At 35.9% G+C, this 26,558-nt stretch overlaps 1 protein-coding gene and 1 long non-coding RNA gene across 9 annotated transcripts in view; one reads left to right on the top strand and one right to left on the bottom strand.

Moving 5' to 3' along the window:
- Positions 1-12,142: 12,142 nt before the first annotated feature.
- The window catches only part of LOC130625771 (uncharacterized), a 74,800-nt gene continuing 60,384 nt past the window's right edge, over positions 12,143-26,558 (bottom strand). For all 7 annotated transcript variants that reach the window (XM_057440874.1, XM_057440873.1, XM_057440872.1 and 4 more), the window contains 5 exons: positions 23,134-24,171; positions 21,366-21,460; positions 16,248-16,455; positions 15,684-16,019; positions 12,143-15,595 (listed from right to left, as the gene is read on the bottom strand). In XM_057440874.1, the coding sequence (XP_057296857.1) occupies positions 14,401-15,595; positions 15,684-16,019; positions 16,248-16,455; positions 21,366-21,460; positions 23,134-24,171 (2,872 nt within the window). In that variant the 3' untranslated portion in view covers positions 12,143-14,400. The remainder of the gene's footprint in view (positions 15,596-15,683; positions 16,020-16,247; positions 16,456-21,365; positions 21,461-23,133; positions 24,172-26,558) is intronic.
- The window catches only part of LOC130625775 (uncharacterized), a 36,998-nt gene continuing 26,888 nt past the window's right edge, over positions 16,449-26,558 (top strand). For both annotated transcript variants that reach the window (XR_008981758.1, XR_008981759.1), the window contains exons 1-4: positions 16,449-17,129; positions 20,304-20,494; positions 21,447-21,493; positions 22,507-22,552. This is a non-coding gene — a long non-coding RNA (uncharacterized LOC130625775). The remainder of the gene's footprint in view (positions 17,130-20,303; positions 20,495-21,446; positions 21,494-22,506; positions 22,553-26,558) is intronic.

Below are 26,558 nucleotides of genomic sequence, written 5' to 3'. Positions count from 1 at the left end.
AATGCTAGTCGATAAGGCCCGTGGATAAATCCACTTAGGCAGGAGGACAATGTAAAAATTGGTTATTTTAGACTTTTTGCTGATGTCAGCAGTGCATATGCAAAATCAAATTGACGAAATTCAATTTATCCGTGTAGATCTCAGACAGATGAAATGTTAATGAGATGTAAGGGTCAGCAAAGACCCGCGAAAACACACAAAATTATTATTCCGAAATTTATATACCTGTTACCTTCATCGTATAGGTCTTGAAATGCTGATCAATAAAATGTATAGGATCATGTACTTTTGACAAACGGTTACGGAGATATTAGGGTTTGGAGGATTTTTGATGACGTCATTAACCCGTTCATTCCGAAACGGATTTGGGGACCCAGGTTTGGAAAATTACTCAAATTGGTCCTAGGTGGTCCTTGTTACCCACGCGGTTAAAAATCATTGACGTCACCACCTCGTTTACAAGTTATTTGGCCTCAAAATTTTAAGTGCACTGTAGTGGCTTCATTAATTTAATATAGGATATTGACGTTAAAGTAGTGTTATTGACGTCGCGCCGTAACGTCATAAGATTTAACAAATAAGACATGCATTTTTCGGCTACATCAAAGGAAAATGAACACATCCACTTTGCCTGTCACAGACACACAAACAGACACACTTAGCTTATTATTATATTGACTAGTTGATAAGGCCCGTGGAGAAATCCACTTAGGCAGTTGGACAATGGAAAAATATGTTGTTTTAGATGTTTTGCTGACGTCAGCAGTAAAAATCAAAAAAAAAATTTGAGAAATTTATTTTCTTTCTTGATTGCAATGTGTAGATGTTGAAACGCTGATCAAAATAATGTATAGGATGATATGTTTTCGAGGAACGCCAAAGGAGATATAAGGGTTTAAAAATTGTTCTGACATCAGCAAAGGCCCGTGAAAACACAAAAAAAGTTTTTTAGAAATTTATATACCTGTTGCCTTCCTTGTATAGATCTTGAAACGCTGATCAAAAAAATGTATAGGATCATGTACTTTTGACAAACAGTTGCAGAAATAGAGTTTAAAGGCTTCTTGATGACGTCATCAACCCGTCTATTCCGAAACGGATTTGAGAACCCACGTTTGGGAAACCTATCCAACTTGGTTCCAGGTGGTCTCTAGTTACCCACGCGGTGAAAAATCATTGACGTCACCACCTCGTTTCCAAGTTATTTGGCCTCAAAGTTGTAGTGCACTGTAATGGCTTCACTAATCTCTATAATAATACGCTAGGTGTGTCTGTCTGTGTGTCTGTGACAGGCAAAGTGGATGTTTGCAGAAATATTAGAGTTAGCTAGCTCGGACTTTATACCTAGCTAAGTCTCCACTTTATACTCAACTGACCAGCTATTAGCTGCTGTAGCTAGCGTATGTTTGCTTCAATTTTGTGGAGAAAAAGTGTATGCAATATCATCAGAATAACTGATTTTGTTGTAAACTGTTTTTCTTTTTCTCATTTTGAAATATTGTTATAAAGGGCATATATCAATAGACATATGTATATACCAAAATATTTAAATTCTGCAAACTTTGATTTTATCGTTCACCTCTCATCTTTTGTATTTTGATTAAACTTTTGAGAAAAATCGTAGGAATTATTTAGAATTTGTATTTTGTGTTGCAAATTTAGTGCAAAAATTGACGTAAAATGAACTGTTAAATTGATTGTTGTTGTTTTAACATGAATTATGACTCAAACTTTGTTTTTGCATTTCTAATTTGACTAATTAGCCTAAAAAATTTGCCAATTGGTTTTACACTCTGTCCTTTTTATATATATTTTATGTGAACATAGATGTACAAAAGTAAAATTAAAAGCCACAAGTAGTTACTTCAAAAGTGAAGAGTGGAGCTAGAAGTAGTAAAGAAAAGTTAGAAGTATAAAATGAAAGCTTCGGTTTAAAGTAGATTTGGATTCACAAACAGTAAGAACTATTTAGACGTTATGTTTTTATGTCGCTAGAGTTACGTGTCAGGCAGACTCGCATTTGCCAGGAAAAAGTCACTTAAAAGCTTCAAAGTCTTTATATTTTACCGCGTTTTTTATAAAAAAATCTAGCATATTTTTTTGCACTTTTTTTGCATAATTAATGTTATCAAACAAATGTGTTGTTGACATCCTGTTAAACTTCTGTGAGCCCGCATGTAAATTACAAGGTTATATATTTTTACAAGAGTTGTGGTTAATATTTTTAAAAAGGTTGTTGACATTTTTTGGGAATTTACTTGGGTTTTTAACATTTGTGGTTAAAATTTCTCAGCAGAGAATAGTATGGTTGCCGATTACATTGTTTGTGTTGCTAACTGCTGTTTCTTAAATGCTGTGTAAACTTTTGTGGAAAAAGACCATATGCAAAATACTGAAAGAACAAATTTTTGTACAATTAGACTGTGAGCTGTTGTGTAAGTTGGATTTTTTTTATATTTTGTTTTATAAACTTTTTTTAAACTTTAAACTAACTGTAAGTAATGTAATTACGGGAATAAATATTTGGTGATGATAAAAAATTACTGAATGTTCAGACTGAAACTGTTTAACTGTTGTGAGGGAGGACCATATGCAAGTATATATACTAAAAATAATAATTTGATATTTTACACTTTCCAAGTTAAAATTAAAACTTAAATGACTGCTTTTTCTGAGTTGAATTTGATGGGTTTCATATTAATTTTGTGGAAGATTTTAGGGGTGAAAACAATATAAAACATGCCAATTGAACTGATTTTTGTTCATATTTTGATTTGCTTCTCATAAACCTTTGTGTTCTACATTTATTGTAAACTTTTGTGAGGAAGGACCATATATATATATACAATGTTTTCAAAATAATGATTTTTGTTGATTTGAAATTTACTCCTTGCTCATTGCTTTTTCGACATTTCAGTTTAAAATGTTAGATAAAGTCAGTACGGATCATTAGACAAAAATATTGTTTTGTTTACTGGTTAATTTTTACATTTTGTGCATATTTTCAAAGTTTAACTTTTGTTTTTTGGTGTTTTGTGTTTGTTTGTTTTTGATATTGTTCAGGTTGTATTGTTGTAAAAGCATTTAGGGAAAAGACAATGTTTAAAATGCATAAAGAACTTATTTCATAAATCTGTGCTTACTGTTGCAAGCCTTTCTTTTTGACATTTCAGATTAAAATATTGAAGGTTTTTCACATAATCACATAATAAGATGTATACATATTTGAGATGTGTTATTTCTGACATTATTATTATTGTTGTCGTAACTGTCTGGGTTGTTACTGTCAATGTTGTAACTTTCTACTAACTAGATTTTACACCTTGCACGCCGTCGTTTTTCATATTTTGTCTGAAGTTTTGTTTGGAGGATTTTCATGCGATTTGACATTTGATATTTTGTGTTAGATTTTAAGAAATTTTTCTTAAATTATGACTTATATACTTTCTTTTTATGCATTTTCAGATTATTTTTTTTAGTAAAAGGCATATTCAATATACTAAAATATTTCATGATGTCATCAAAATTCAAATCAGAACTTTTCAATTGTTTTTCTGCTTAAGGGGATTTTTCCACGGGCCTAATCTACTAGTCTCTTATAATAATACGCTAAGTGTGTCCGTCTGTCTGTGACAGGCAAAGTTGATATCGTCATTTTCCTTTGATGTTGCCGAAAAATGCATGTCTAATATGTCAAATTTTCTGACGTTACGACGCGACGAAAATAACACTACTTTAACGTCAATATCCTATATTAAAATAATGAAGCCATTACAGTGCATCTAAAACTTGGAGGGCAAATAACTTGGAAACGAGGTGGTGACGTCAATGATTTTTCACCGCGTGGGTAACTAGGGACCACCTAGGACCAATTTGGGTAATTTTCCCAAACCTGGGTCGCCGAATCCGTTTCGGAATGGACGGGTTGATGACGTCATCAAAAAACCTTTAAACCTTAATATCTCTGCAACCGTTTGTCAAAAATACGCAATCCTATACATTTTCTTGATCAGCGTTTCAAGACCTATACAATGAAGGCAGCAGGTATACAAGTTTCTAAAAAAAAATTTTTGTAATTGCACTGCTGACGTCAGCAAAAAATCTAAGACAACCTATTTTTCCATTGTCCTTCTGCCTAAGTGGATTTTTCCACGGGCCTTATCGACTAGTCTCTATAATAATAGCCGTATTTTGTGTGTTCAAAAGGGTTACCGATATTCCTTTGATCTTTCCGCGAATTTTTAGAAACCAGGGGGTTGTTTAATTGGAAATCTTATGATTTATCAAAATAAATTACAGAAATTAATTTATTTCCTTACATAATTTAATTAATTTTATTGATAAACCTCTAATTTAAAAAACAAATTAAGTGATTAAAATGAATTCATTATTTAAATGCGCCATTTTTAATAATAATTTACCCTCGTGACCTTAATCGCCGATTCCGCTCAGGAGCCACAGAAAACAAATAGCATGGTTTTACTGACAGTTTAACTGACTTTGTTTTGACCGCTCGCACGTGTATCCAATCAAAACGCCTGATTCTTTGAAAAACCAATCAAGACTTTCGCGGCCTAGACATGCCAACGAAGAAACATGATGGCCATTTTAGTTTTTAAAAAGTAATGGTGGTTAGTGTTGTTTCTAAGTCTGTTTCACCTTTTTGTTTTTTTTCTGTTCTATAATGTGAAGATAAATATATTGTCACGTTTTTTAGCTACGTACAGATCTTAAACGCCCAGTTTTAGGATTTTTGGCTAGGAACGAATATTTTGAAGGCTAGCTAGCTAATAGCCTTACTTTTTACTAATTTTGTTTGGTATAAGAGGTTTTTCTCCAACCCAACATTTAATTTTATGTCGAGGATATAGCCATTTAGCTATCTCATATATTTACCTAAAAAGTGGGAGTATAAAAATTCAGTTTGGCTATCAATATCGCAATATTCTCAGCAAAATCTTATGCTAAATGCAGTTTAGCTAGGTAGCTACATCTTTAATTATGTTTCCTGTGTTGTCATTTAAACCGAAGTTGTGAATTTTTTTGGAGAAGGGTGTACTGTTCACATCTGTTTAACTGTACTAAACGGTCAGCTCAGTGTTAACAATAGCCTGTTTTTTTGGAAAAGACTGTTACGCCTATGCGGGTCAGCCCACTGTGACAATTAATTTTTAAACTTTCTTGGGAATCACGCCTGTACGAATGTCCGACAATGTTTACCTGGACTAACCGCTTAGCCCTGTGCAAGAATCGAAGGACTGTTTCTTGTGTTTTCATTTAAATAGAGTCTGCAAGAAAGTTTTTTTCAAAAGGGTATTATCGCTTGGTGCGTATGGGGTTCGAAGGCTATATTACACCTATCGCGGCAACGGCCGGGAGGCTCGTGAACGATGTGGAGCAGATCAAAGCAAAGGGTGACACTATCGAGATGGAGCTACTGCTCGGGAAAGTACTCGACAGTATGGAGAACCTTACTGAAGATACTTCGTTTGGAGGACCCGAGATCTTCACGGATCGCGAGAGATCGACGGCGGGATTCGAACGATCCGGGGTCAGCTGAGGATGCTGGAAAGCAAGATACTCGTGAAAGATGGAGAGGCTTGAGAGTAAGAAGAAGAAGACGCCTGGAATAACCAAGAAACAGATAAAGATTGAGGACGGAAATATATCGTTGGCTAAGGAAGAATTAAAGAAACTGCGGGATGAGAAGAAAGCCGTACGAGAGCAACACGGTGTATTGTCCTCCATGATTCAGAGCCAACTGCTGCACATCAAAGACACTCTGATGAAGATCGCAGGGGATGACACATCACTGCTGGAAAAGCTCAAGATCTTGTTCAAGGAACAAGGCTTGACTATCGCGAGCATCGTTTCCACCGTTGGCTTGCTCGTATCCACCATCGTGCTTGCCGTCACTGGAGGAGGGGCAGGTGCCGCCGGAGGAAGTGCCGCTGGGGGTGGGAAAGGCTTCGTAGAGAAGCAGCTTGAAAGACTCGGGAAATTTTTGAAGTACCTAGCTGCCAAAGCGGGTGCCGCTTTACCAGAGATCATTGGCAGCGTGGTGTCGTTCTTTTTCAGGGTTGCGGCGAGAGTCGTCGCATTCGCAGCCAAGCACTTGTACATGACCGCTGCCACCATAGTCGCGTTCGTCGTGGCCTATGTCGGGAGGGCTGGGAAGTAGGGATCGCTGAGAGTCTAGTATGTTGATAAAACACATTAGACCTTTACTTCAACCAAATATAGACTAGGATGAGGCCTACTGCCGCCGTAACCAATGTGGCCTTTGTGTCCCCATGGTTCGCGTCGTGAGTGTCTCAATCAGGGGTGGCACCACCTCTCACAATTTCTTGCCGAGGTGATGACCTGGTGGGTTTTAAACCCCGGGGCTGCGCAGCAGCAACGCGGAACGCGGTTCCAGTAGCAGGCTTGTTGTTCAGGTCGAGCCGTATGCCAATTATCGCACTCGCAGGCGCAATTAAGATGTTGTTGTTTTACCCCACGATTTTACAGCGCAGGTTCATATCGGATGGCAGCATGTACACGTAGTGCATTACGGCAAAGTTCACTGGGGTCCTAGCATATTGGAGCACCTTTTGAAACTCGGTGATATCTCGACCTACGTTCTCCTTACGTTGTACCATGGCTTCGAGTTTCTGCAGGAGTATCTGTCTCGCTGTGAAGTTGTCAGCGTCAGAGCCTATAATGGATGCTTTGGCATCAGCTTGAGACCCCAGTAGCAAGATCACGTAGACGCGAATACTCTCACTAAGCTTCGTCAGGCCTTTCGATGTTAGACCCTGGCTCGTGGACATGATAAACTTGGCCCAATCGCCATCAGCTTGAGGCCACAATCTACCATTCGTCAATGATGACATGAGAGCTTTGAACTTGTAGAGTTCGTGGGGGTCGGCCCAATATGCCCCACAAACTTGGGCGTAACCCGATGTGGAGTAGGGGTTCTCGTACTGAGAAAAGCCGTCATCTTCATTCTCGCTAGGATGCGACGCATGTGGTAATAGACGTGGAATTTAAAGATGCTGTTGATGAGAGGCACGGAGCCTTTTAGATGTTTGGCAGAGATCCCCAAGGCGGGGCTTGCGCAATGACAGGCAAAATTCACTTGAACGTTCCAGTAGTCCAAGGCTTGGCCCGCCCAATTTACACTCACGGGGTCGTTCAGCAGGTTAGTGGGGACTTTGATGCGATATTTTACTGAACTCTGGGAAGGCTATGGGGATGTGTGATTCGGTAGACACGTAGAGGTCCTGATGCTCCAATTGGAGTACGCCGAGAGGCCACTCACCTCTTTTTGTTCATGTTTCTTGTTAGAAGAAACATGAAGCAACTGTATATCACAGACATTGCGAAGCCTACGATATTCAAGCCCCATCTGGGGGAAATACGAGGATCGCGCTGAGATCTCTGAGTATCCGCCCTACGTGGTGGAATTTCTTCACTAAGAGTGAGATCAACATATATAAGGCGGGGGCCAAGCCGGATGAAGTCGGGCCGCTGGAAGTCCTCATCTCGATTGCGCCGGGTTTGTATAGAATCGAGGATCTCGCGGCCATAGTCAACAGTCAAGCGGGGGGGAGGATCAAGCTCTTCGTACTCAGGAACGGAGTCTGTAGGCTTAGGGTTAACAAGGGGTACAGTGTGATAATCGATCAATCGCTGCAGGACATTATGGGACGGGCCTTTGATAATATTACAACGTTTACCGCTGGTGACTACGACAGCTGCTACGGGACTGACGTTCACCAGCGGCTGAAACTCGTATGCTCTCAGCTGTATCCGGATTACTGTCTTTTTAATGGTGAGAAATCCAATATACTAGCAATGCTCCCCATCAAATAGTTGACTGCTTGGGGGGACATGCTTACCTGGAGTTTCGATAACCCCGTATACCTCCCCCTTAAAAGTTCAACATATAGGTTAGAGTTTATGCTCATAGACGAGTACCAAGACGAAAAGAACCCTTTCGCGGGATTAACGATGCACTTGCTTATAGCATAAAATGACAGAGATTGCTAAGCTTTACCCGAGCTTACCTTCTGCACTTCCCGATGGCACGGAGGAACGGGACAGTTCTCAAGTCTACAGACTCGGCAAAATTGAGGAAGTCGAGCATTACCTACGTGGTGAGATTAAAGAGCGGGACAAACTCGCTAGAAAGTTCAAGATGCATGGTACGTGGGTGAGGTATACGGACCATGGGTTACTAGCTGTATCTGTAATAACCAGTGGTGTTGGTATTGGTAGCATGCTCTCAGGGATCGGGGTGCCACTCGCTGTAGCAATAAGTGGTATCACGATCGCTGTAGGATTGGGGCAAGCAGGTCTAAGAAATACCGGGAAGAGACTCGATGTCAAGAGCAAAAAGCACGAGAGCATCTTGTCGACCTCATTAGCAGAGCTGTTGAGAATGGGGTGATTAGCGACTATGAGTTCAGCTTGATTATGCAGGAGAAAAGCAAATATATGATGCTCAAGGAGAAGATACGTCAACGAACGCGAAAGATCGTAAATAGTATCAATGATCGGGAACGACAGCAGCTTGTAGCGAAAGGGCGTGAAGAGGCGAAGGAGGAGCTTATGAAAAAACTTCAATCTGTACAGCATGTCAGCGGTATTTAGAAGAGCCGCCTGTTTACACAAGGGTCTAATGTGTTTTTGACAACATACTAGACGATTTCGAGCACTTCTCCTGCGTTTTGATCGATGATAAGGCCGCAGTCATGTATAACACGTTGCTGTCTTTCGGAGAGCTCTCTCGAATATTGTTCAAGATTCCTCTGCCAGGCAATCCTGTTGCAGGGCTCGCAATAGGGCCCGTCTGTTTGACTTGGGACGTCCTTGAACTTGGTCCTGTGGATCGCCTCCATAAGAGGGGTCCTGTTCATAGTTGAATAGCTCTTAACCCCCAGCGCTTTCGCTTCTCGTTTTAGATCTGGAACCCCCATGTTTGTTTGTATGGTTGGGAACAACCATACAAGCCTTGACAAACACCTACAGGACGGTGAAGCTGTCAATATCGTCTTCATCAGAGTCACTAAGGTAGCTGGAACCATAGACCTCGATATCCTTGTATTTGCACTCTTCCAAGTAGGTTTGCATGTAGTAATTTGAGCCTTGCCTGTAGATGCCTGCGGGCTTGATAATAGCCTTGCACTGGCAGCTATCTTTCGGCATCTTTTTCTTGTGGAAATTGGTTTTGATTCTACCCTCCCATTCCTTCACCTTGGTGGTGATGTATTTCCCTTTCTTCACAGGGGGGGGGGGGGGGGTTAGTAAAGCAGTGACCTTCCAAGGACTCCGCTTTGATCAGGATGTTCTCGTATTTCTCTATCCACTCGTGGTGGCTAGCAAGATCGAATGACATGGTGAGTGCTGAACCCTCAGAGTAACGTGAGGCACCATTGGAATAGATCTTTTTGGGTGTCTTGATCAGTAGCGGGTTTAGATTGCCATAATTTTTATAGGCGATGACGAAGCGTTCATCCTTACCCTTGTTTGCTGGAATTGGATCGCTTAGTACTATATTTTCAATGTTTACATCTTCGATATTTAGTGGAGTCGCTTTAACGTAAAAGTCACTTGATTTGACAATCATATCACCAAATTTGAGCATCTTTTTATTTGGTGATATGGAAGTTCAACTAGAGTTTGGCACATGGACAGCATCCGCCGTTTTGCGTGATGTACAAGTATTAGCACGACCAACACAGCATTTTGCCGTGTATCAGGAGTCTCCGTCGACATTGCAAGCATATGTCGTAGTCGTCGAGGGTCGCTTCACAGTCGTCGCATTGTTCCTTCATCGTTTATTTGAGTACGAAACTAGCTTGCATTTCATGAGTCATGAAACGTTTCGGAACATACCCAAGTACATCAGGATCCCCGTCAACCGCCATGTTACACATTTCCTGGGTCATGAGATGGTTCGGCACAAAACCGAGTAGCCGGGGATTCTCCTTAACCGCCCTTGTACACATGTATTGGGTCTTGAAATGGTCCGGAACACGATATAGCAGCCACGGCCTCTCTTCAATAAGCCTTGTTTTGAGGTCTAAAGGTGTCAAAGGAGCGATTTCCTACTTATGTTCACTCCCTATTACTACTAAGGCTGAGAATAATTAAAAAATATAAGAACAAAGTAAAAACAATTCCAGGCTGAACACAAGTCATTTTATTGGGGGGGCAATCTTCCAGGGCAATTCTCTGGAGGTAATTCTTCGGGGGGTAATCTTCCAGGGGGCAATCTTCCAGGGGGCAATTTACTGGGGGGCAATTCACCGGGGGGGCAACTCTCCGCCGGGCAATTCACCTAGTACCGTCAAAAAAGCAGTGTTTACAAACTTGAACTCATTTTTCTACTTTCATATTTTTCTTTTGTCTTTTGCTGTGCCAGTTGAAAATAAAAAATTATTATTAACATGATTATTTTTTCTTCACAATTGGAGAATCAAAGCAAATACTCTCCCGTAGAGGATGTAATAAATCAGTAATGCGCCGTAGAACTTCCTGCCGAAACGGCTGGTTTTTTCTTTTATAAGAATAGTCATTTACCCGTGGATAAATCCACGGCTTAGCCCGTCCTTTATTAACTGCATTTCGTGTCTCGCTACTGTTACCATTTTGCGTGACAGACGGACAGACTTTTACGGGTATTATAATATAGATATCATACTGGGATATCAGGTTGAAAACAATAGGTTTGTTGTTAAGATCAATAGAGAAATTAAAATAATGACCAGCCTGGTTGGAATTCTTATAAACAATATGTATATTGAATTTTGAAAAATTATTGTGTTAAAAATTATATTTATTTAAATCTTTTATCTTTATCTCTTTATGATTATATTGTTTTGTTATTTCTTAGAGGCTGTTTACACGTACCCGACATAAAACTCATGTCGGCATGAAATTTTTTTGGTGCACACAAAGCGTTCCTTCAAGTCTTAAGGACGAGCATGAAATCACGGCGGCATGAAATTTTATGTCGGCTTTGACATGTGAACAGTAATGGGGTTTCCTGAAGACGCTGAAATGAACTTATGCCGACAGGAGTTTCGTGCCGGCATGAAAAATGCGTGTAAACGGGGTCTTAGAGAGGGAGAGAATCAACCATATAATTTAAACCCTTTAACAAATTAATTAAGCATGACAAACCAGATGCGATGTCTAATTACAAATATTTCGGACAAGTAATATGCAAAACATTGTTTGGTTGCAGTTTTTACATTTTTACAGGTAAAAAGACCTGCCTTTTTTCTTCCTATTTATTTCTTCGTACAGAAAGTTTTCTATTATTTTTTTCATGCATTTCCAAGTCCTATGAGATAAATTAAAGGGGTCTTAATAAGTCTGAAAATTAAAGTATGTCGAACATATATCTTTTGTCATCGGTTTTTCGTGCATTCTTCTTTGCCCGTTAGCATGAATTAATTAACAGCGCAGCCTTTTATTATAGAGTTGTTCTTATTATAAACTTGGTTTTTATTTAATTTCTCTACAATTGACATTAACACACTAACGCAGTTGGAATGTTATTGCCAATGCAAATTAAACTTCGTGCAGCCAACTAAATTTTTGAAAATATTTTTGAATTTTATAACAAAAATTTTTCACTCATCTCTTTGTGTTCGCTATAAAAGGGTAAAGCAGAAGTAACTGTCGGGACTTTTGGGACTTTGGTCAATTTCAATCCTCAATCAAAAAAGGTTACATTATCGCGGAAAAAAACAGGGGAAGCGACTGATTTACTTTTTCCTGGCTAAAACTTTTTATGGACAATTCTTTCCGACGAACTTTAAAATGATGTTTCAATTTTGTTCTAACGTCGATCGACTGATTTTCACGAACTTTGATAACAGAACAGATAACAAAATTTCCCGATAAAGAATTCCTTTCTGCTTTCATCTATATGTGACCGAATTTCACAACTTCCATAACACATTGTCCAAAAAAATTTCTTGCAAAAACTTTAAATTTCTTAATTAGCGAAGTTTTATCTCGCAATAATGTCGTACTTGCAAAAGATTCTCTCGCAATTTCGCCAGTGTTGCGTGTTCTTAATGCCCAAGAAACTTAAATAGTGGGAAATTACATGACGAGGAAAATACCAACATAAAACAACACATTTTGAAAATCTTGTATTGTCGCAAAAATAACCTCACATAAATCCTTTGTATAAATATTAGCATTTGTATGAACCAAACATTACATCATTTTATACTAATTTCCATCTACTGTATGTATATACTAACAACTACGGACCTTGATTGAAATCGTTAAAACGAGCTATATACGTTTTTAAAGATGTATCGCGGTCAAGTCCTAACAATTCAAGCCAGGTTTAACAAAAAAAAGCGGACGCAACATTGTAAATTTAAACAATAAAGAAATTGCACTGACAGTCACATAATTCAGCTGACAAAAAAATCTTAAAATCATTCCGACCAGATAACTATTTATCTGTCTGGGTCGTTTGAGACGTATAAGATCCTACACTAGAGAGAAACTGTTAGACTCTAAGATTGAATGTGAAGTGAAATATTTACAAATGTTCTATTCGTGCAACCGTAGCAAAAAATAGCTGTTTAAAAATTTTTCCAATGCAAATTTTGTAAAATTTTTAAAAAATAAAATAACAAAACATGGACCATTTTTCCGACACTGAATGCAAGTCTTCGCATGTAAAATTAGCTACTTTGAAAAAAAACATCAGATGTCAGCGACTTTTTGAAAAAGATTATTTTTATCTTGGAGGAAAGTTCCCATACTCCAAAACGAGAGTTATTGTTTCGCAAATCGCAAATCGCAAAAAAAATTAATCATATATTCATATTTATGTAAAATTCGCAAAAAATGAGTACACGCGAAAATTAATACACGGTGGCTATAAAAATAGGCAAATATAATAAATGTTAATATATACGCAATCCGAAACAAACAGAACATAATACGACGAATTTCCAATGAATGAATATGTAGTAGGCTTAATCAGACATTTTTTTGTAAAAAACGAAGTGTCGAGACGAGTTTAATTGAGTTAAATTACAAAGTGATATAAATAGATTATAGAAATGATAGTTAATCATGTGTCTCATGCTGACTGACAGCTGCATGACAGAGGAGAGCTTGCGGAGAGATATCGACCTAAGCTGGATTTCCACTGTAACAAACCTTTCGCTGGAACCGGTGTGATTCTATTACCTTTCGTTCCAGTCCGCGGAAAAGAAAGATGGAATGGTTACAAGTGTTCGATTGGAACGGATGCTTACCTTATCAGGTTTTAAAAATTAAAGCTTTTGCGCGAAAAAAATAGCTGGGAGTGAAAATCCTGCTTTAGCCTAGATTAAAAAAAAAAGTTTAGCCTGAATAAAAAAATATTTAAACATAATAATTAAATATGCATAAAAAATATGCTGATAATAAACTAAGGAATACGCTGTTTTGGAGCTCAAAATTAAATTAAAGGGTCGCTCAACAGAACTTTGGTAAGAAAACTAGATGCGAGATGAAATTCTGTTAGGTGCCATTTTTTTGCTTTAAAGAAATACGATGTGCCGCTATTTTTTGTTAGTTTAAAAAAATATATAAGAACTGTAAAGATGTTAATTAAGTTTAAAAATAAGAAATCAAAGACTAACAACGAGGCTTTCCTCGATAAATAGTTTCATTTTAATAATAATTGTTAAAAATATGCATAAGTGGTCCGATAATATACCAAATAATAAAAAATAAAAAATAATGTATCGACAGATTTAAAGAGAAAGGAAGAATCCCTCACTCTAATCTGAATTACACTCTCCGTATCGGATGTTGAGTTCATGCAACGCAACATAACTGAACTGGACTTAATATTCGTCCCTTTTTTTCCGATGTGTATATATATGACCGAAAAGAATCCAAACACAAAATAATAAACAAAAAAATTATAATAACATATGCTAAATATTAAGTAGAATAAAAAAATCTTCTCTTTTTTTCTTGTTACTAAATAACATATGTTTAGTTTCCTCCGCTGAAATTATTTTAAATCCTTAATTATTAAAACAAAAGCGATGCGTAAAGTATTCGACAAAAGGCGAAACTTTAAATAAAGAAGGCAAAAACGTCCTACATTTACGCATTCTTTTTCACGAAAAAGGTTCTTTCGTATCGCAGCAATAAAAAAACTTTTTTGTAAAATTAGCGGATACCGTTTTTAACCCCGACTTTTTCGGGATTCTTCTAACTAATATATGTTTCTGTGTTGACAAGAAACATGAAAAATAAAAGTCTACACATACTACCACAAGAACACGTGACTAAATAATTGTATATACTAATTATCATACTAAGAAAAAATTAAATACAAATCGCATAATATGCGCTTTTCAACTGACAATTTTGTCATACGGCTCCTTTGGAAACCATAGCGAGGTCATCACTGGGCGTAACAATGGGGGTTTCTTGTTCATCCACGTACACATTATCCTGTGCAACGACGTGTGCGTTCGATTTTTCAACATTTTCTTCGCCGGGTTTATTCACAGAACCGGGCGAAGTTGAAAAGCGATTTCTGTCTGTCGCCATTGAGATATATTCACCAGGGTCAGCGGAGGAATTTTTACCCACCATTGACCTTCCCTCATATTTATCGTATGATTCTACATTACGATATTCCGCCCTGTCACCTCGACCATCCTGCATTTCAGGTGACCGGTCTGATCTTATCTGACTATGATCACCATAATTGACGCTTGCTTTGTCTAAAAACACTGCCCGGTGAGTATCTCTATCTAGGTGAGGCACTACAAATCTTCCGGTGTCAGATTTTTGCTGATGTTTTGACGAATATCTATTTATAAACGTTGCTCGAGCATCAAATGGTTCATCCCCTCTATAACCTGTAACATCTTCCCTCTCTGATCGCGGTTGGACGACATCATTGTCACGAGGAGAGCTGACATATTTCATTGTGTAATCCGCATCTACCATAGTCCGACGGTCAGGAAATTCATCAACATCGTCAGATCTTTTATGAACGAGCGGAACTTCAGAGCCACGGCGATTGGAATATTCATATTCATTAGGCAAGCGGTGTCTGTGTTCAGGGGGCCTGGACATATAACCTTGACTTCTGGAATCTATTGCCATTGATCGGTATTCAACTGGATATCTAGGATCAATAAATCTATGCTCTGGTGGTATTCGCGGATTGTTTAATCTTACAGCACGTTCTCTATCTTGAAAACGCATCTCGCTTGTTTCTCTCTCATGAGGTGGATGGGAGTAATATGCAACAGCAGAAAGAGGTTGATTCTTGTAGTACCTTGGTGATTCACTTGGAGGATAGCCTCCTCTTTGTTCCAGTCCTTTACGATCAGGGCTAGAAGGTCGCTCCACTGTCGGTGAACCTGGTCTTCGATGTATAGCATAGGGTTGGTTGCTATCTATCTTGGGTTGAAATGGATAACGTAGATCATGTCTTGTCACTAGATGTGGCGGGTAAACAGCCTGATAGGAAGGAACCTCCGGATGAAGCAGACGGGGCTGGTGCGAGTAACTTGCTGTATTTGCTTCTTCAGAACGACGCTGCTCCTGTCTGTAAGAAACGAATATGACATTTTACTCATCCCTTATAATTTAATATAATAAAAAATGATAATAACAATAATTACCGAAAAGCGTACCTTGTTTTGATGGATGTTGTTGTTTTCGTCGCAGATTTCGTTACAGCTCTGCCCAAAACTCGACCACCATTTCGTTCAGTCTCTGACAACGCCAAAGCGATAGCTACCTCTAATGGCGGCAATACAGTGTCACTTCCAGTTGTTTTTCTTCGCCTTTTCCGAATAGGTTCTTCAATATTTACGTAATGAGCGTCCTTGCAGTGTTTCCTTAAATTATCAGCACGTATGAACTGGGCCTTACAGAGATGGCATTTAAAAGGTTTTTCTCCAGTGTGACGAGTCAAATGGCGCTGCAAATCTATCTGCTGTGTGAACCCACGTCCACATACAGTACACCTGAAGTTGGGAAGTAAATGTAATATGTAAAAAAGAGCTCTTTTAAAAGAATCCTGTTTAAGTATTTCTATTGTTTACACAACGCGTAAAACCATCGTAAATGCCGCCATTTTGAAAGAAAAAACAATAAAATAAATAGATAGCTAACTCTTTAACGAAGTTAAGCTTCGAAATAACACTAAGCAAAAAGCAAAAAAATAAGTAAAAGTAAGAGTAGAAGAAACTTACTTGTATGGCTTAATTCCTGTATGAACTAAGACATGTCTTTGCAGTTTACTTTTAAATGGAAATATTTTAGCGCAGAGAGGACAGCGATAGACTTGTTTTGCATGCTTCCACGAAGCGTCTGCGCCTTGTGAACTTGGTTCTGTGATTAAACGTTCAACAGTTGATTCGCTCAATCGACGATGTTGTGGGAGATATGTTTCAGTAGTATCTATGCAAAGAATCAAGTAGTTAATTTGGACATACTTCACACAAGAATGTAGTAAGTATAGATTGAACTTGCACAATAATTCTATCATCAGGCATCAAGTATATAAAATGTCCACGCGACTTCAGATGCCAGCCTTATTTATATACACGTTACTTGACTGGGAAAAGCGCAATATGAAACAGCTGAAAAACTTAACAAAGAAATAAAAAACTCTAGTACTGGTATATATTTCGTCTAAAAGACAGCCAAATGTTTTTAATAAAATCCTACGGAACAATAGACAGAAATTTCTGTTTATTCTAAACTTTTTTAAGTTTTAAAGTTAATGTTTGATATTTTACTTGTTTTACGTTGTTTCATAAAAATGTTAACACAAGAACATGTAAGGAAACTTGAAACTCCAGCTCTCCTTTAAATCCCTACGGTGGTAGGCTGTTACTACTAAACAACTGTTATGCAACAATATAGAATTTTTGCAAAGGCAAGAAAATGTTGTCTATATTTCATACGGAAGGAGATAACAAGCGTTTACCTGGGAATGACGTCAAACAATGCATCAAACAGTCTGGAAATGAGAACACGAGTTCAAAACCCGACAGAAAGTAAAAGAAAATAGTATGAAAAATGCAATGTGCTAAAAGTTATCAAACCACTAAAGAGAAAAACCTCCAAAGGTAAGTTATAACGAGCTTGGTTTATTCCTGTTGTTTATAGATCGTAGCTACATACTAAGCTTTCTTTAAGAGAAAGATCATATTTCGAGGATAGGTTTATTGATATAACTTTCTCCACTTAAGTCGTAGTCAAAAATTGCATATTTTACAGGATGATTAGACTAGTATAGTTTGAGATCAAATATGCAAACCAATTGAAAGCTCTAAAGTTAAAGTCGGAAAAACTTGCTGCTTGAAAATTCAAGGTTGTCCGATTAAAATTCAAAATGGTAGCAAATTTTAGTTGTTTTTATTTCTGACGGCAAGCAGTTGGCTACTCAATCTTTTAAAATGATGTTATTTTGGTGGATATCTAGTGTGGATGGGGCATGTGTAGGCTTATGAAATTGTAGTCACTAGATATAACAAATCAAGAAAGTTTATAGAAACGCAGTCCTCGTAAGTATTGGTAAAAAAGAAAAATGAATTCCACTAGAGTTCAGTAGCTAGCTACATAGAAGGATAAAGAAATACTGGGTAAAAAATGCAGTTAAAAAAGTATAGATACACATAGCAATATCATGAGAGCTAGAAACAAAGCATATCTCAATGGTGTAAAATAGTCCTGCATTAGAAAATTGTACCTAGCTCATCAAAATTTTTTGACACCTAATAAAAATTTAAGACATAAGATGCAAACCTTCCCTTTCAGATGCCCTAAATGTAACTACATTTCTCAATCATGATTTGTGTAATTACTTAAATCAACAAGCCAAGTAACTTTGAATTAACAAAGGTCAGTTTCCAACTAAATCTGGAAAAGTCAAAAAATGTTACAAAAACAGAAGTCAAACAGAAGCCAGCAAAATTTAATCAAGTGTTTTTAGGAGCAGATATACAGGTATATCGCAATTAGAATTTGTCCTGGATTTTTCTAATTTATAAGAGAAGCTAACTATATTTACTTCAAAATATGTGAAAATATAACCCATTTCATACAAGTTGTAAAGGAATAAGCTTTAAATCACTTTGATGAAATTTCATTTAGCATTTTAGAGCCTCTATTTTAGATTTCTTGATTATACCCTGGTGAGGCAACTTTTTGCTTTACTGTGTTCTAGCTATACAGTATCCAGTCACTGCCATGCTAGTTTACCAACATTTTTAAAAGGGTTTAAAATTTTTTATAAATAGTTCAAGAAAAAGGCAGGGAAAAAATAGAAAAATAATTAGTAACAATTTAATTTTTAATTTTCGCTTATTCAGCCCCCGATTTACATGTTTGAAGTAATTTTTTTGAGAAAGTCAACTACAGTCATTTATGGAGGGGTTATCCAGGATAAGAGACAGTTTTCATTCACACTTGATGTATTTAGCAAAACAGACACCACTTTTTAATAATTGAAGGATCCTTAACTAGTTTCTCTAACTGGCTTGTTTATAATGATTATTTAAAAATTTGTGAAACTGACAATTTTTAACCTCAATCCTTCCTCTATACATCTGTAATTTTTTATTAGATATTACTCTTTTCCCCTTTTATTGCATTTAACCGATGCCTGTCTGTGCATGACTTCGTAAGCATTATGGACACACACAAGAGGACATTAGGGGAAATTTCCATTTTTTCAAAGAAATTGAGCATTTTAAGACTTTATAGGTAATTCTATAACTAAAGAACACCTTATCCCATTAATTTTGTTACAAGCAGAAGGTTCATTTCCATTTGGCTGCACATTCTATGGGGCATTTTTTTTCTCAAGAGCAGCTTATCCACAAGTTGAATTCATTTTACTTTTGGCAAAGATTTCTTTTCTCTAGTGGTAAATTAGCCAATTGTCAGTAATAATTAAATGCATAACAAAGTTGATCAACAATTTTCAAAAAACCACTAGTTCTAATTTTAACTGCATTAAGAAGTATTTCTGCTTCTGACAAGAATGTGAAATATATCTGGCCTAAATAGCAAAGGCAATATAATTTCCTGTTGATTTTCTGCAGACTGGTGTCTATATTATTATATGCTGCCTGTGTATAAAAAAGTTGTGCTACAGATACACAGAATTGGAAATATGATATATTTTATTTACTTTATTCTAATGCATAAATTCCCATGGAATTTTAAACACAAAGCCCATGGATTTTCTACAGGATAACAACTAGTCTCTATAAAAATATCCCTATCCTATGTGCATGGTCAAAATGGTTGTATATACAACCATGCTAAGTAAATACATTACTTTATGCAAAAGACAAGGATGCAGAAGGTATGCATAATGAACAAATGGCTTTGTATGCAAATCTGTCACCTAGGATTTATATCTATGATGATAATAGGAAGAGGCAATTCTGACAGTCACTTTTCTCCTTAAAAGTATGTGAGAAGCTATATCTTATATGTTGAACGACAAACAAGTTATATTGACGTAACGTCACAACCTTTGCACATCAGATTGAGTTTAGCTTTAAGGCCTTGCAAGTGGTGTAAAAAAACTGACATCATCTCTCGCATAGACAACTAGGGACCATCCCAGACCAAAATTACGGCATTTTCCCAAAGCTGGGTCAACCCACCCTTTTTGGAACAGACATGGTAATGATGTCAACAGGTATACTTCTAAAAATTTATTGGTACTTTGACAGGCCTTTGCTAACGTCAGCTAAAGTTTTAAACCCTCTTATCTCCTTAAACGTTCTTTATATTATTCTGATCAGGGCTTTAAACTCTTTATAAGACATGCAACAGGTTATAAAACTTTTAAAAAAAAATTGTGCATCTATGGGTCAATACTGACATTATTAATAATCAACGCATACTTTCCATTGTTCTTCTGCCTACATGGATTTTTCCACTGCCCGTTTAATATATTAAAAATAATTTACAACCTAGTGTTATTTACTTTTTTTGACCCTGCAGTTTTTTCAATCAAAGAACAGGGCCTGATTCAATTTAGTGGTCAAATTGTAGATGGTTGAAGACGACTATCATTAAGATAAATTTAGGTTATTTTTCCCTGAACCATCATGCTATCGTGCTATCTTGTATATATTTCATTAGCCCTATAGAAAACATGATCTATATTTATTAAATTTTTATTATCAAATCCATGGAAAAGTAGCTGGAAACATTTTTGTGTTTAAGAACTTTTTTTAAAGTTTGGCATTGTATTAACATGTTGTTATTTTTACTTGTAGCGCGTCTACATGAAAGATCCTTATGGGAGGATAATTTCACGACAAAAGCTGACTGTAAACATGGATTAGCAAAATGAATAGTTATTGACGTAACAGGAATGGTTCTTATATAAAGCTGTAATTAAGAATGTGATTATAAACAAACAGTTGCCATGACAGGCATACTATTTACTGGTTTCTCTGGAAAACAGGTAAAAATTAATTCCCTATTACAGTACTAATCATTTTTTTCCTTTTCTGTAATTTGGTGGCTAGAGGTTGCAATTTTTGATAAGTTGGAATTGAATTGAATTTCAAGGTCTGGGTCTAATACAAGGTTATTCAGCATGCGTCACTAGGAGTAATTATATGTGTGATTTATAGCTTCATGATGCATTTCAATTGTCGTTCCCTGTATTTCTGACAGAACCATTCAAAGTGAAAAAACAACTGAGAACTATAATAAATGATCAATTAACACACCATTTTTTCAACAATTGGGAAGTTAAATGCAAAACACAAGCTAACAACTTTTTCAACAACATTACTTAGTATCAGTTATGATTACAAATTTTTTTTATTTAAATACTTTATAAAGCATTCATTACGGTATTGTTTATGTTTCGCTTGATATAAATTATACACCCACTATCAATAAACATTTGTCATATTCTACATGTCATTGTATTACAGCTACTACTTTGAGTGGAAGTTGGCATATAGCAAGAAGTGCTTTATCATAACATGACAGTCATGTAACAGACCTTAGTTTTTATATAATGCACAATTGCAAATATTTTTAAGAACTTTTGGAAGTAATATTACGAAAGTTGCAAATTTATAGACATTAAATTCTTTTTGAAGCCATGCAACTTTTTTATTGTTGATGTTTTCGACAACATGCAATTCACAGGTTAACTGTACGTTTTGTGTTGTAAATAATATAGTTTATGAGAGGCTTAATTTTAGGGTGAAGTGGTGCTGTATGTATTCCATTTTCAGTTTGAGAAGTTTTTTTGGCCTAAGTTAAAACAATAAAACACCCTAGTTAAATAATAACCTAAGTTTCAAAACTACATATACCTGGATTGGTTTGCTCTTGTGTAAACTCTTCTGTTTCATGGCTATGTGCGCTGTCTACTGGGCTATTTGTTTCCTTTTCAGGTGATGATAACCCTCTGAAATAAAAGAAAACAAAAATTTATCAAAAGGTTAGTAATTTTGTAACTCTATGTCACACACATACCAATGTATGTAATTTAATTCTTTAAAGTTTTCCACCTTTGCCAACATTTGTCTCATTATATATATATATATAAACACTGCATGTTAATGTGCCTCATACACATTGTTATTGACAATTAATTAATTGGTTTTTGTTGTTGTTGTCATATTAACCACAATTAAAAGTTTCCAAGAAATCATGTTATTGTTTTGTTTTTGATAGCGTTAAGAAAAAAAATCAAATATTTCTTTTGTTATTATTGGCCCGTATTACTGTTAATGGCAGTAAAGAGTAGAATAGTAGTTTGTTTTCCCACAAACGTAAACAAACAACAATGCTTTTTTCCAAAGTATGAAAGCCTTTGTACTTTATAAACTTCCTACACACTTCATAAAAAACAAATATTTTTTTTAATAACAACATTGCATGTTTTTTAAATTTTGGTTTAACATGATTTACCAAGAACAATAAGTTGGATTACAAAGTACATTTTTGGTGTAACAAATACACAAATCATTATTTCTTCCTAAAAATTTCCAGATTCCCACCAACTTTGAAATATGTCAAGGCATTTTTTATAAACCAGACATAGCATCATAAGTTGTCTAATATTGTTATCAGCTAGACATATTACAATGTCTGTTTTTTTTGTTAATTAAGCCTTTAATTAGTTGTATGGACAATTAAGGGACACAAGTTAATTGTTTTTCTTACTGAACACATTTTAACAAACCTTGGGTTAATAAAAGGAAGAAAAAAACAACTTAAAGACAGACCTGGGTAAGAGTAACAAGTATTTTCGTACACTTTCTAGGGTTATTTGGAGTTATGACATCTTAATCAAGCAAGTAATTAATTGCTAATTACATGGCATGATAAATGAACGTTTTTTTGCATTCATATTTTTTTGAAAGAGTTTGTTATAATCCTTTCTTCAAAATAAATTGCTTTAAACATATTACAGAACACCATATATAAATAACAAATTTGATATTTTAGGTTTAATACAACGAGAAGTAATCAGATATAAAATCAAATAGGATAGGTGAGTACATTTTTAATATCTTACATGGTTTAAATTCAATGTGCTAAAATTGGTAAGCAAATATTTTAGATTTTTTTAAAAAAGAATACGAACATTAGGTTGCATTTTGTCACAAATAGGAAAAATATACTAAATATTATTTTAAATATCAAGCACTCTCACCTGAGCTGATATTTTATACTGTAACCGGTCAAAAATCAACCAATGTTTATGGTTTTCTAGTTTTATAAACACGGAATTACTTATGAACTTTACCCTCCTATTACACCATGTGATTGCAATTGCACTTTAAAATAATTATGCTGGATGTCAAGTTGATGCTCTATTAAGCAAAATGAGTGTATAGAATGATTACTTTTTGCAGCTTACAAATGGGACAGAAAGGCCACTTATACCGAAAAACTCATTTCAATTCTTAAAGCATGCAACAGGTGTTATTTTAATTCATATTAGTTGCTAGTAACTGCTTGGTTACAATGTTACATCATAACGTAGTTATTTTTTAAACGTTGTCATTGTGAATACTGTTGTACATTACATATCAAGGTACACATTTTTTATTTTTAAACACTGAAACTTACTGTTCTTGGATATTATCACTCTTTTCTGTGGTTTTGTCAGTTTGAACCTCCATTGACTCTTGCAGGCTATCATGACTTGCATCTTCTTCCACTTTTAAATTAGGTTCAACATAGACAGGTGTATCACATTTTTCTAGAGTGGGTGGTGATGCTTTATCTAAACTTGCTTTTTCTTTATCTGGTAATATGCGTACTAATTCTGGTGGTTCTGTAGTATCACCTGTAGTTTCTGTCTCAATAATTTTGCTTTCCTTTTGTGACACATCCATTTTTGAAAGTTCATTTGATGCTAATTGGGGATCACTTCTTGAAATAAAGGATGGTACTGCCTTAAGGTTCATATCAGTGCCATCCAGATTGGCCATTGTACGGTACTTCTCGTATGGTGAGTATTTATTTTGTCTACTACTTTTTGCAGATATCCATGTACTAGATGTATCTGTTTCATAATATGAATGATATTTAGGTTTGTGATGATCTGGAGTATATTGTTCATACTTTGATGAATATGGCATATCTCTGTAATCGTAACCTCCACTAAACCCATGTATTGACATGATTTGAGGAAGCTTAGGTGGAACTCTATCAAATTTACTACTTCCTACTTTACTAGGATCTACTTGTGAATAATAATGTAAATGAGAATGTTCGTTCGTGCTATCTAAACTTTTCGAAGTTTTTTGTGCAAGTGAATAAGCAGTTGGTGAAGAAAACGGAGGAGCTATGTCACTGGTATCTGGGGATTTATTCGGTATAGGATAAGCAGTTGTTAAAGATTTAGGAGAATATTCATAGATGTCTTGACTTTCTTCAGAAGTCTTTCCAGACATGTTTGCAACATCACATTCTGTTGTGCTTAACATCTTTTTACCATCAAATGTATTTACACTGCTCCTTTCCTTGTTATCATCCTGTTGAACTTGCTGTACAAACATGGTACCTTCTTCATCAGGGATGTAAACTTTTGTTGGTGACTCGACCTTTTCTTCCGAATTACTTGGCGGTTTTAAACGACGAACCAAGCCTTTTCTGTGTTTCCTAAAAACAAAATTTAAGGTGTTAAGTTTTACTGCACATAAACTCAATATTTATTTCAAAGTATTTTTAATACATGTGATGGCTGGATATGACATTTTTTTGCATAACATTTTCTTGCGAGACTTTCAATTTGTTGAAGTTAATTTTTCTGAAAATAAAATTAAACCTCTTAAACTTAAAAGTGTCTATTGAAATGCCCTAGAATTAATTGATCACAAATTCATAAAAAAACTAATATTTTGACACAAATAGTTTGTTTTTTTAAAACAGAATCTGCAGTGTGTCCACTTTACACAATTTGTGTGCATTTTTTCTGTATCGTTAAACACCTTGTTTTCTATAACATATCTAAAAGAGTTTCAAAAATTTCTTTATTCGCAAAGTTTATAACATGAAATTTTACCAATATCTTCATTCGCAAAGGTTTATTGCCGCATAGTTTGCATTCCTCAATTCGTGAAAGTTTATTCAAATTTTTTCTCACTTTGCAAAAGTTTCTCTGATTAAAGTATATCATTTTGTTTCTATTTCTCTAACGGTACTATCTCTTAATTTTCAGATAAATTCCACATGTCAAGTTCTTTATTTAGAGAGTTTTTTACAGGACCTTATTCTCAGATGTTCAGATCTGTGAAATACTGCAAAAACTATTTTCCTTAAAGATTTTTCTCAAAAAAGTATTAACATGTGCTTAAAGGGAACCCGAGATATAAAATGATGTTGGACTTTATAGAGCTTAAAAAGTTAGCTAACAAGTCTTTTTAAATTTTTTAAAAAGCTCTTTTCATTCTCAAGATATTCACATTTAAAGAATTTCAAATTTAATTATGCTGCATGAATTATGGTGTCATATTTCAGTAATAGCAAATTTAGACATTTTCTTTCATCCGTAATTTTAGACGTGTTAAAGGGTGTGCATTCAAACTTTGCCAAAATGACACTTGTTTGCTCGTCCTAGGCCTCTTAATTTTTTGCTGACAAGCTCATAACTTGGGATCTGCATGTCGGTTTGCAATCAAATTTTGTGAGTAAACATATAGGGCTTATAAAAGCTTACCCACAAAATTTGATTGCAAACCAAGTTGCAGTTACTGAGTCGCTTCAGTCTAACATTCCTGTAAATGTTGATTTACACAACATTTGCAAATATTGAAATGTAATTAAAAAATCCTTGCTTGTGACAGCTGATAATGTTTGTGGTTGGACCAGAGGTGGCTTTTGTAAACAGCGTGAAATCTGGTGGTGGAATGACACAGTAGCATCTGCTGTCAAAGAAAAGCATAAGCAATGGAAAGAAAGGTAGAAGCATGGTAATAAGGACAGGTATCTTGAAGCGAAGCGGACAACTAAATCAGAAGTCTACAAGGCAAAGAAGTCAGCAGAAGAAGAGAAGATGCAAAACCTGCAAACAAAAGAAGGACAAATTATATCTTCAACCTAGCAAAAGTTTGAAATTTGAAAGCCAGGACGTTGTCAGTGAAAGTTGCATAAAGAATGAGTGGTGATATATCTTACATTGAAATGGAAAGGATGAAAGCTTTAAGGGATCATTACAGTTGGCTTTTCAATGTGAAGTTTCCTTAGAACCCTGAAGCACTCCAAAAGCAGGATCCAGTGGGAGGGCCTTCAATATTAATCTCTGAAGAAATGGTTACCACTGCAATCAACTCAATTGAAAAGAACAAAGCAGCTGGCCATTCTGGAATAGCTGTTAAAATGATCAGAGCAGCCGGTCCTTCAGTTGTGACAATGATAACAAATCTTGTTAATCTCATCATCCAAACAGGTAAAATACCTGAAGAATGGTATCTGTCTTTTCACATCAATTGTTATAAGGGTAAAGGGGACTTATTTGAATGAGGAAACTATAGAGGACTTGAGATGCTAGATCAAGTGCTAAAAATCGTAGAACATGTGTTTGAAGCTATCATCAGAAAGCAAGTTGATATAGACTTAATGCAATTTAGTTTTATGCCAGGTAAAGGCACAACTGACACTATATTCATCCTCTGGCAATTGCATGAAAAGCACATCAGCAAAAAGAAAGACCTATATTTTATGTTTGTTGACTTAAAGAAGGCATTTGATCGAGTGCCCAAGGAGGGTACTTTGGTAGGCCATGAGAAAGGTTGGTGTTGAAGAATGGGCGATATCAGTAGTCCAAGGAGTGTACACTAATGCAAGATCAAAAGTGAGAGTTGGCTCGAAGTACAGTGATGAATTCAGCGTAAATGTTGGAGTGGATCAGGGCTCTGTCTTAAGCCCTTTGTTGTTCGCAATTGTTATTGAAGCAATTTTGTGTGAATTCCAACAAGGTTGTCCATGGGAATTGCTATATGCTGACAACTTGGTTCTATCTGCAGACTCACTTCATTCGTTTTTCGAAT

The sequence above is a fragment of the Hydractinia symbiolongicarpus genome, chromosome 14 (assembly GCF_029227915.1).
Source record: "Hydractinia symbiolongicarpus strain clone_291-10 chromosome 14, HSymV2.1, whole genome shotgun sequence".
In the NCBI taxonomy this organism is placed as follows: domain Eukaryota; kingdom Metazoa; phylum Cnidaria; class Hydrozoa; order Anthoathecata; family Hydractiniidae; genus Hydractinia; species Hydractinia symbiolongicarpus.
Note: the sequence above shows the minus strand (reverse complement) of the source record. Positions and strands in the feature narration are given on the sequence as shown.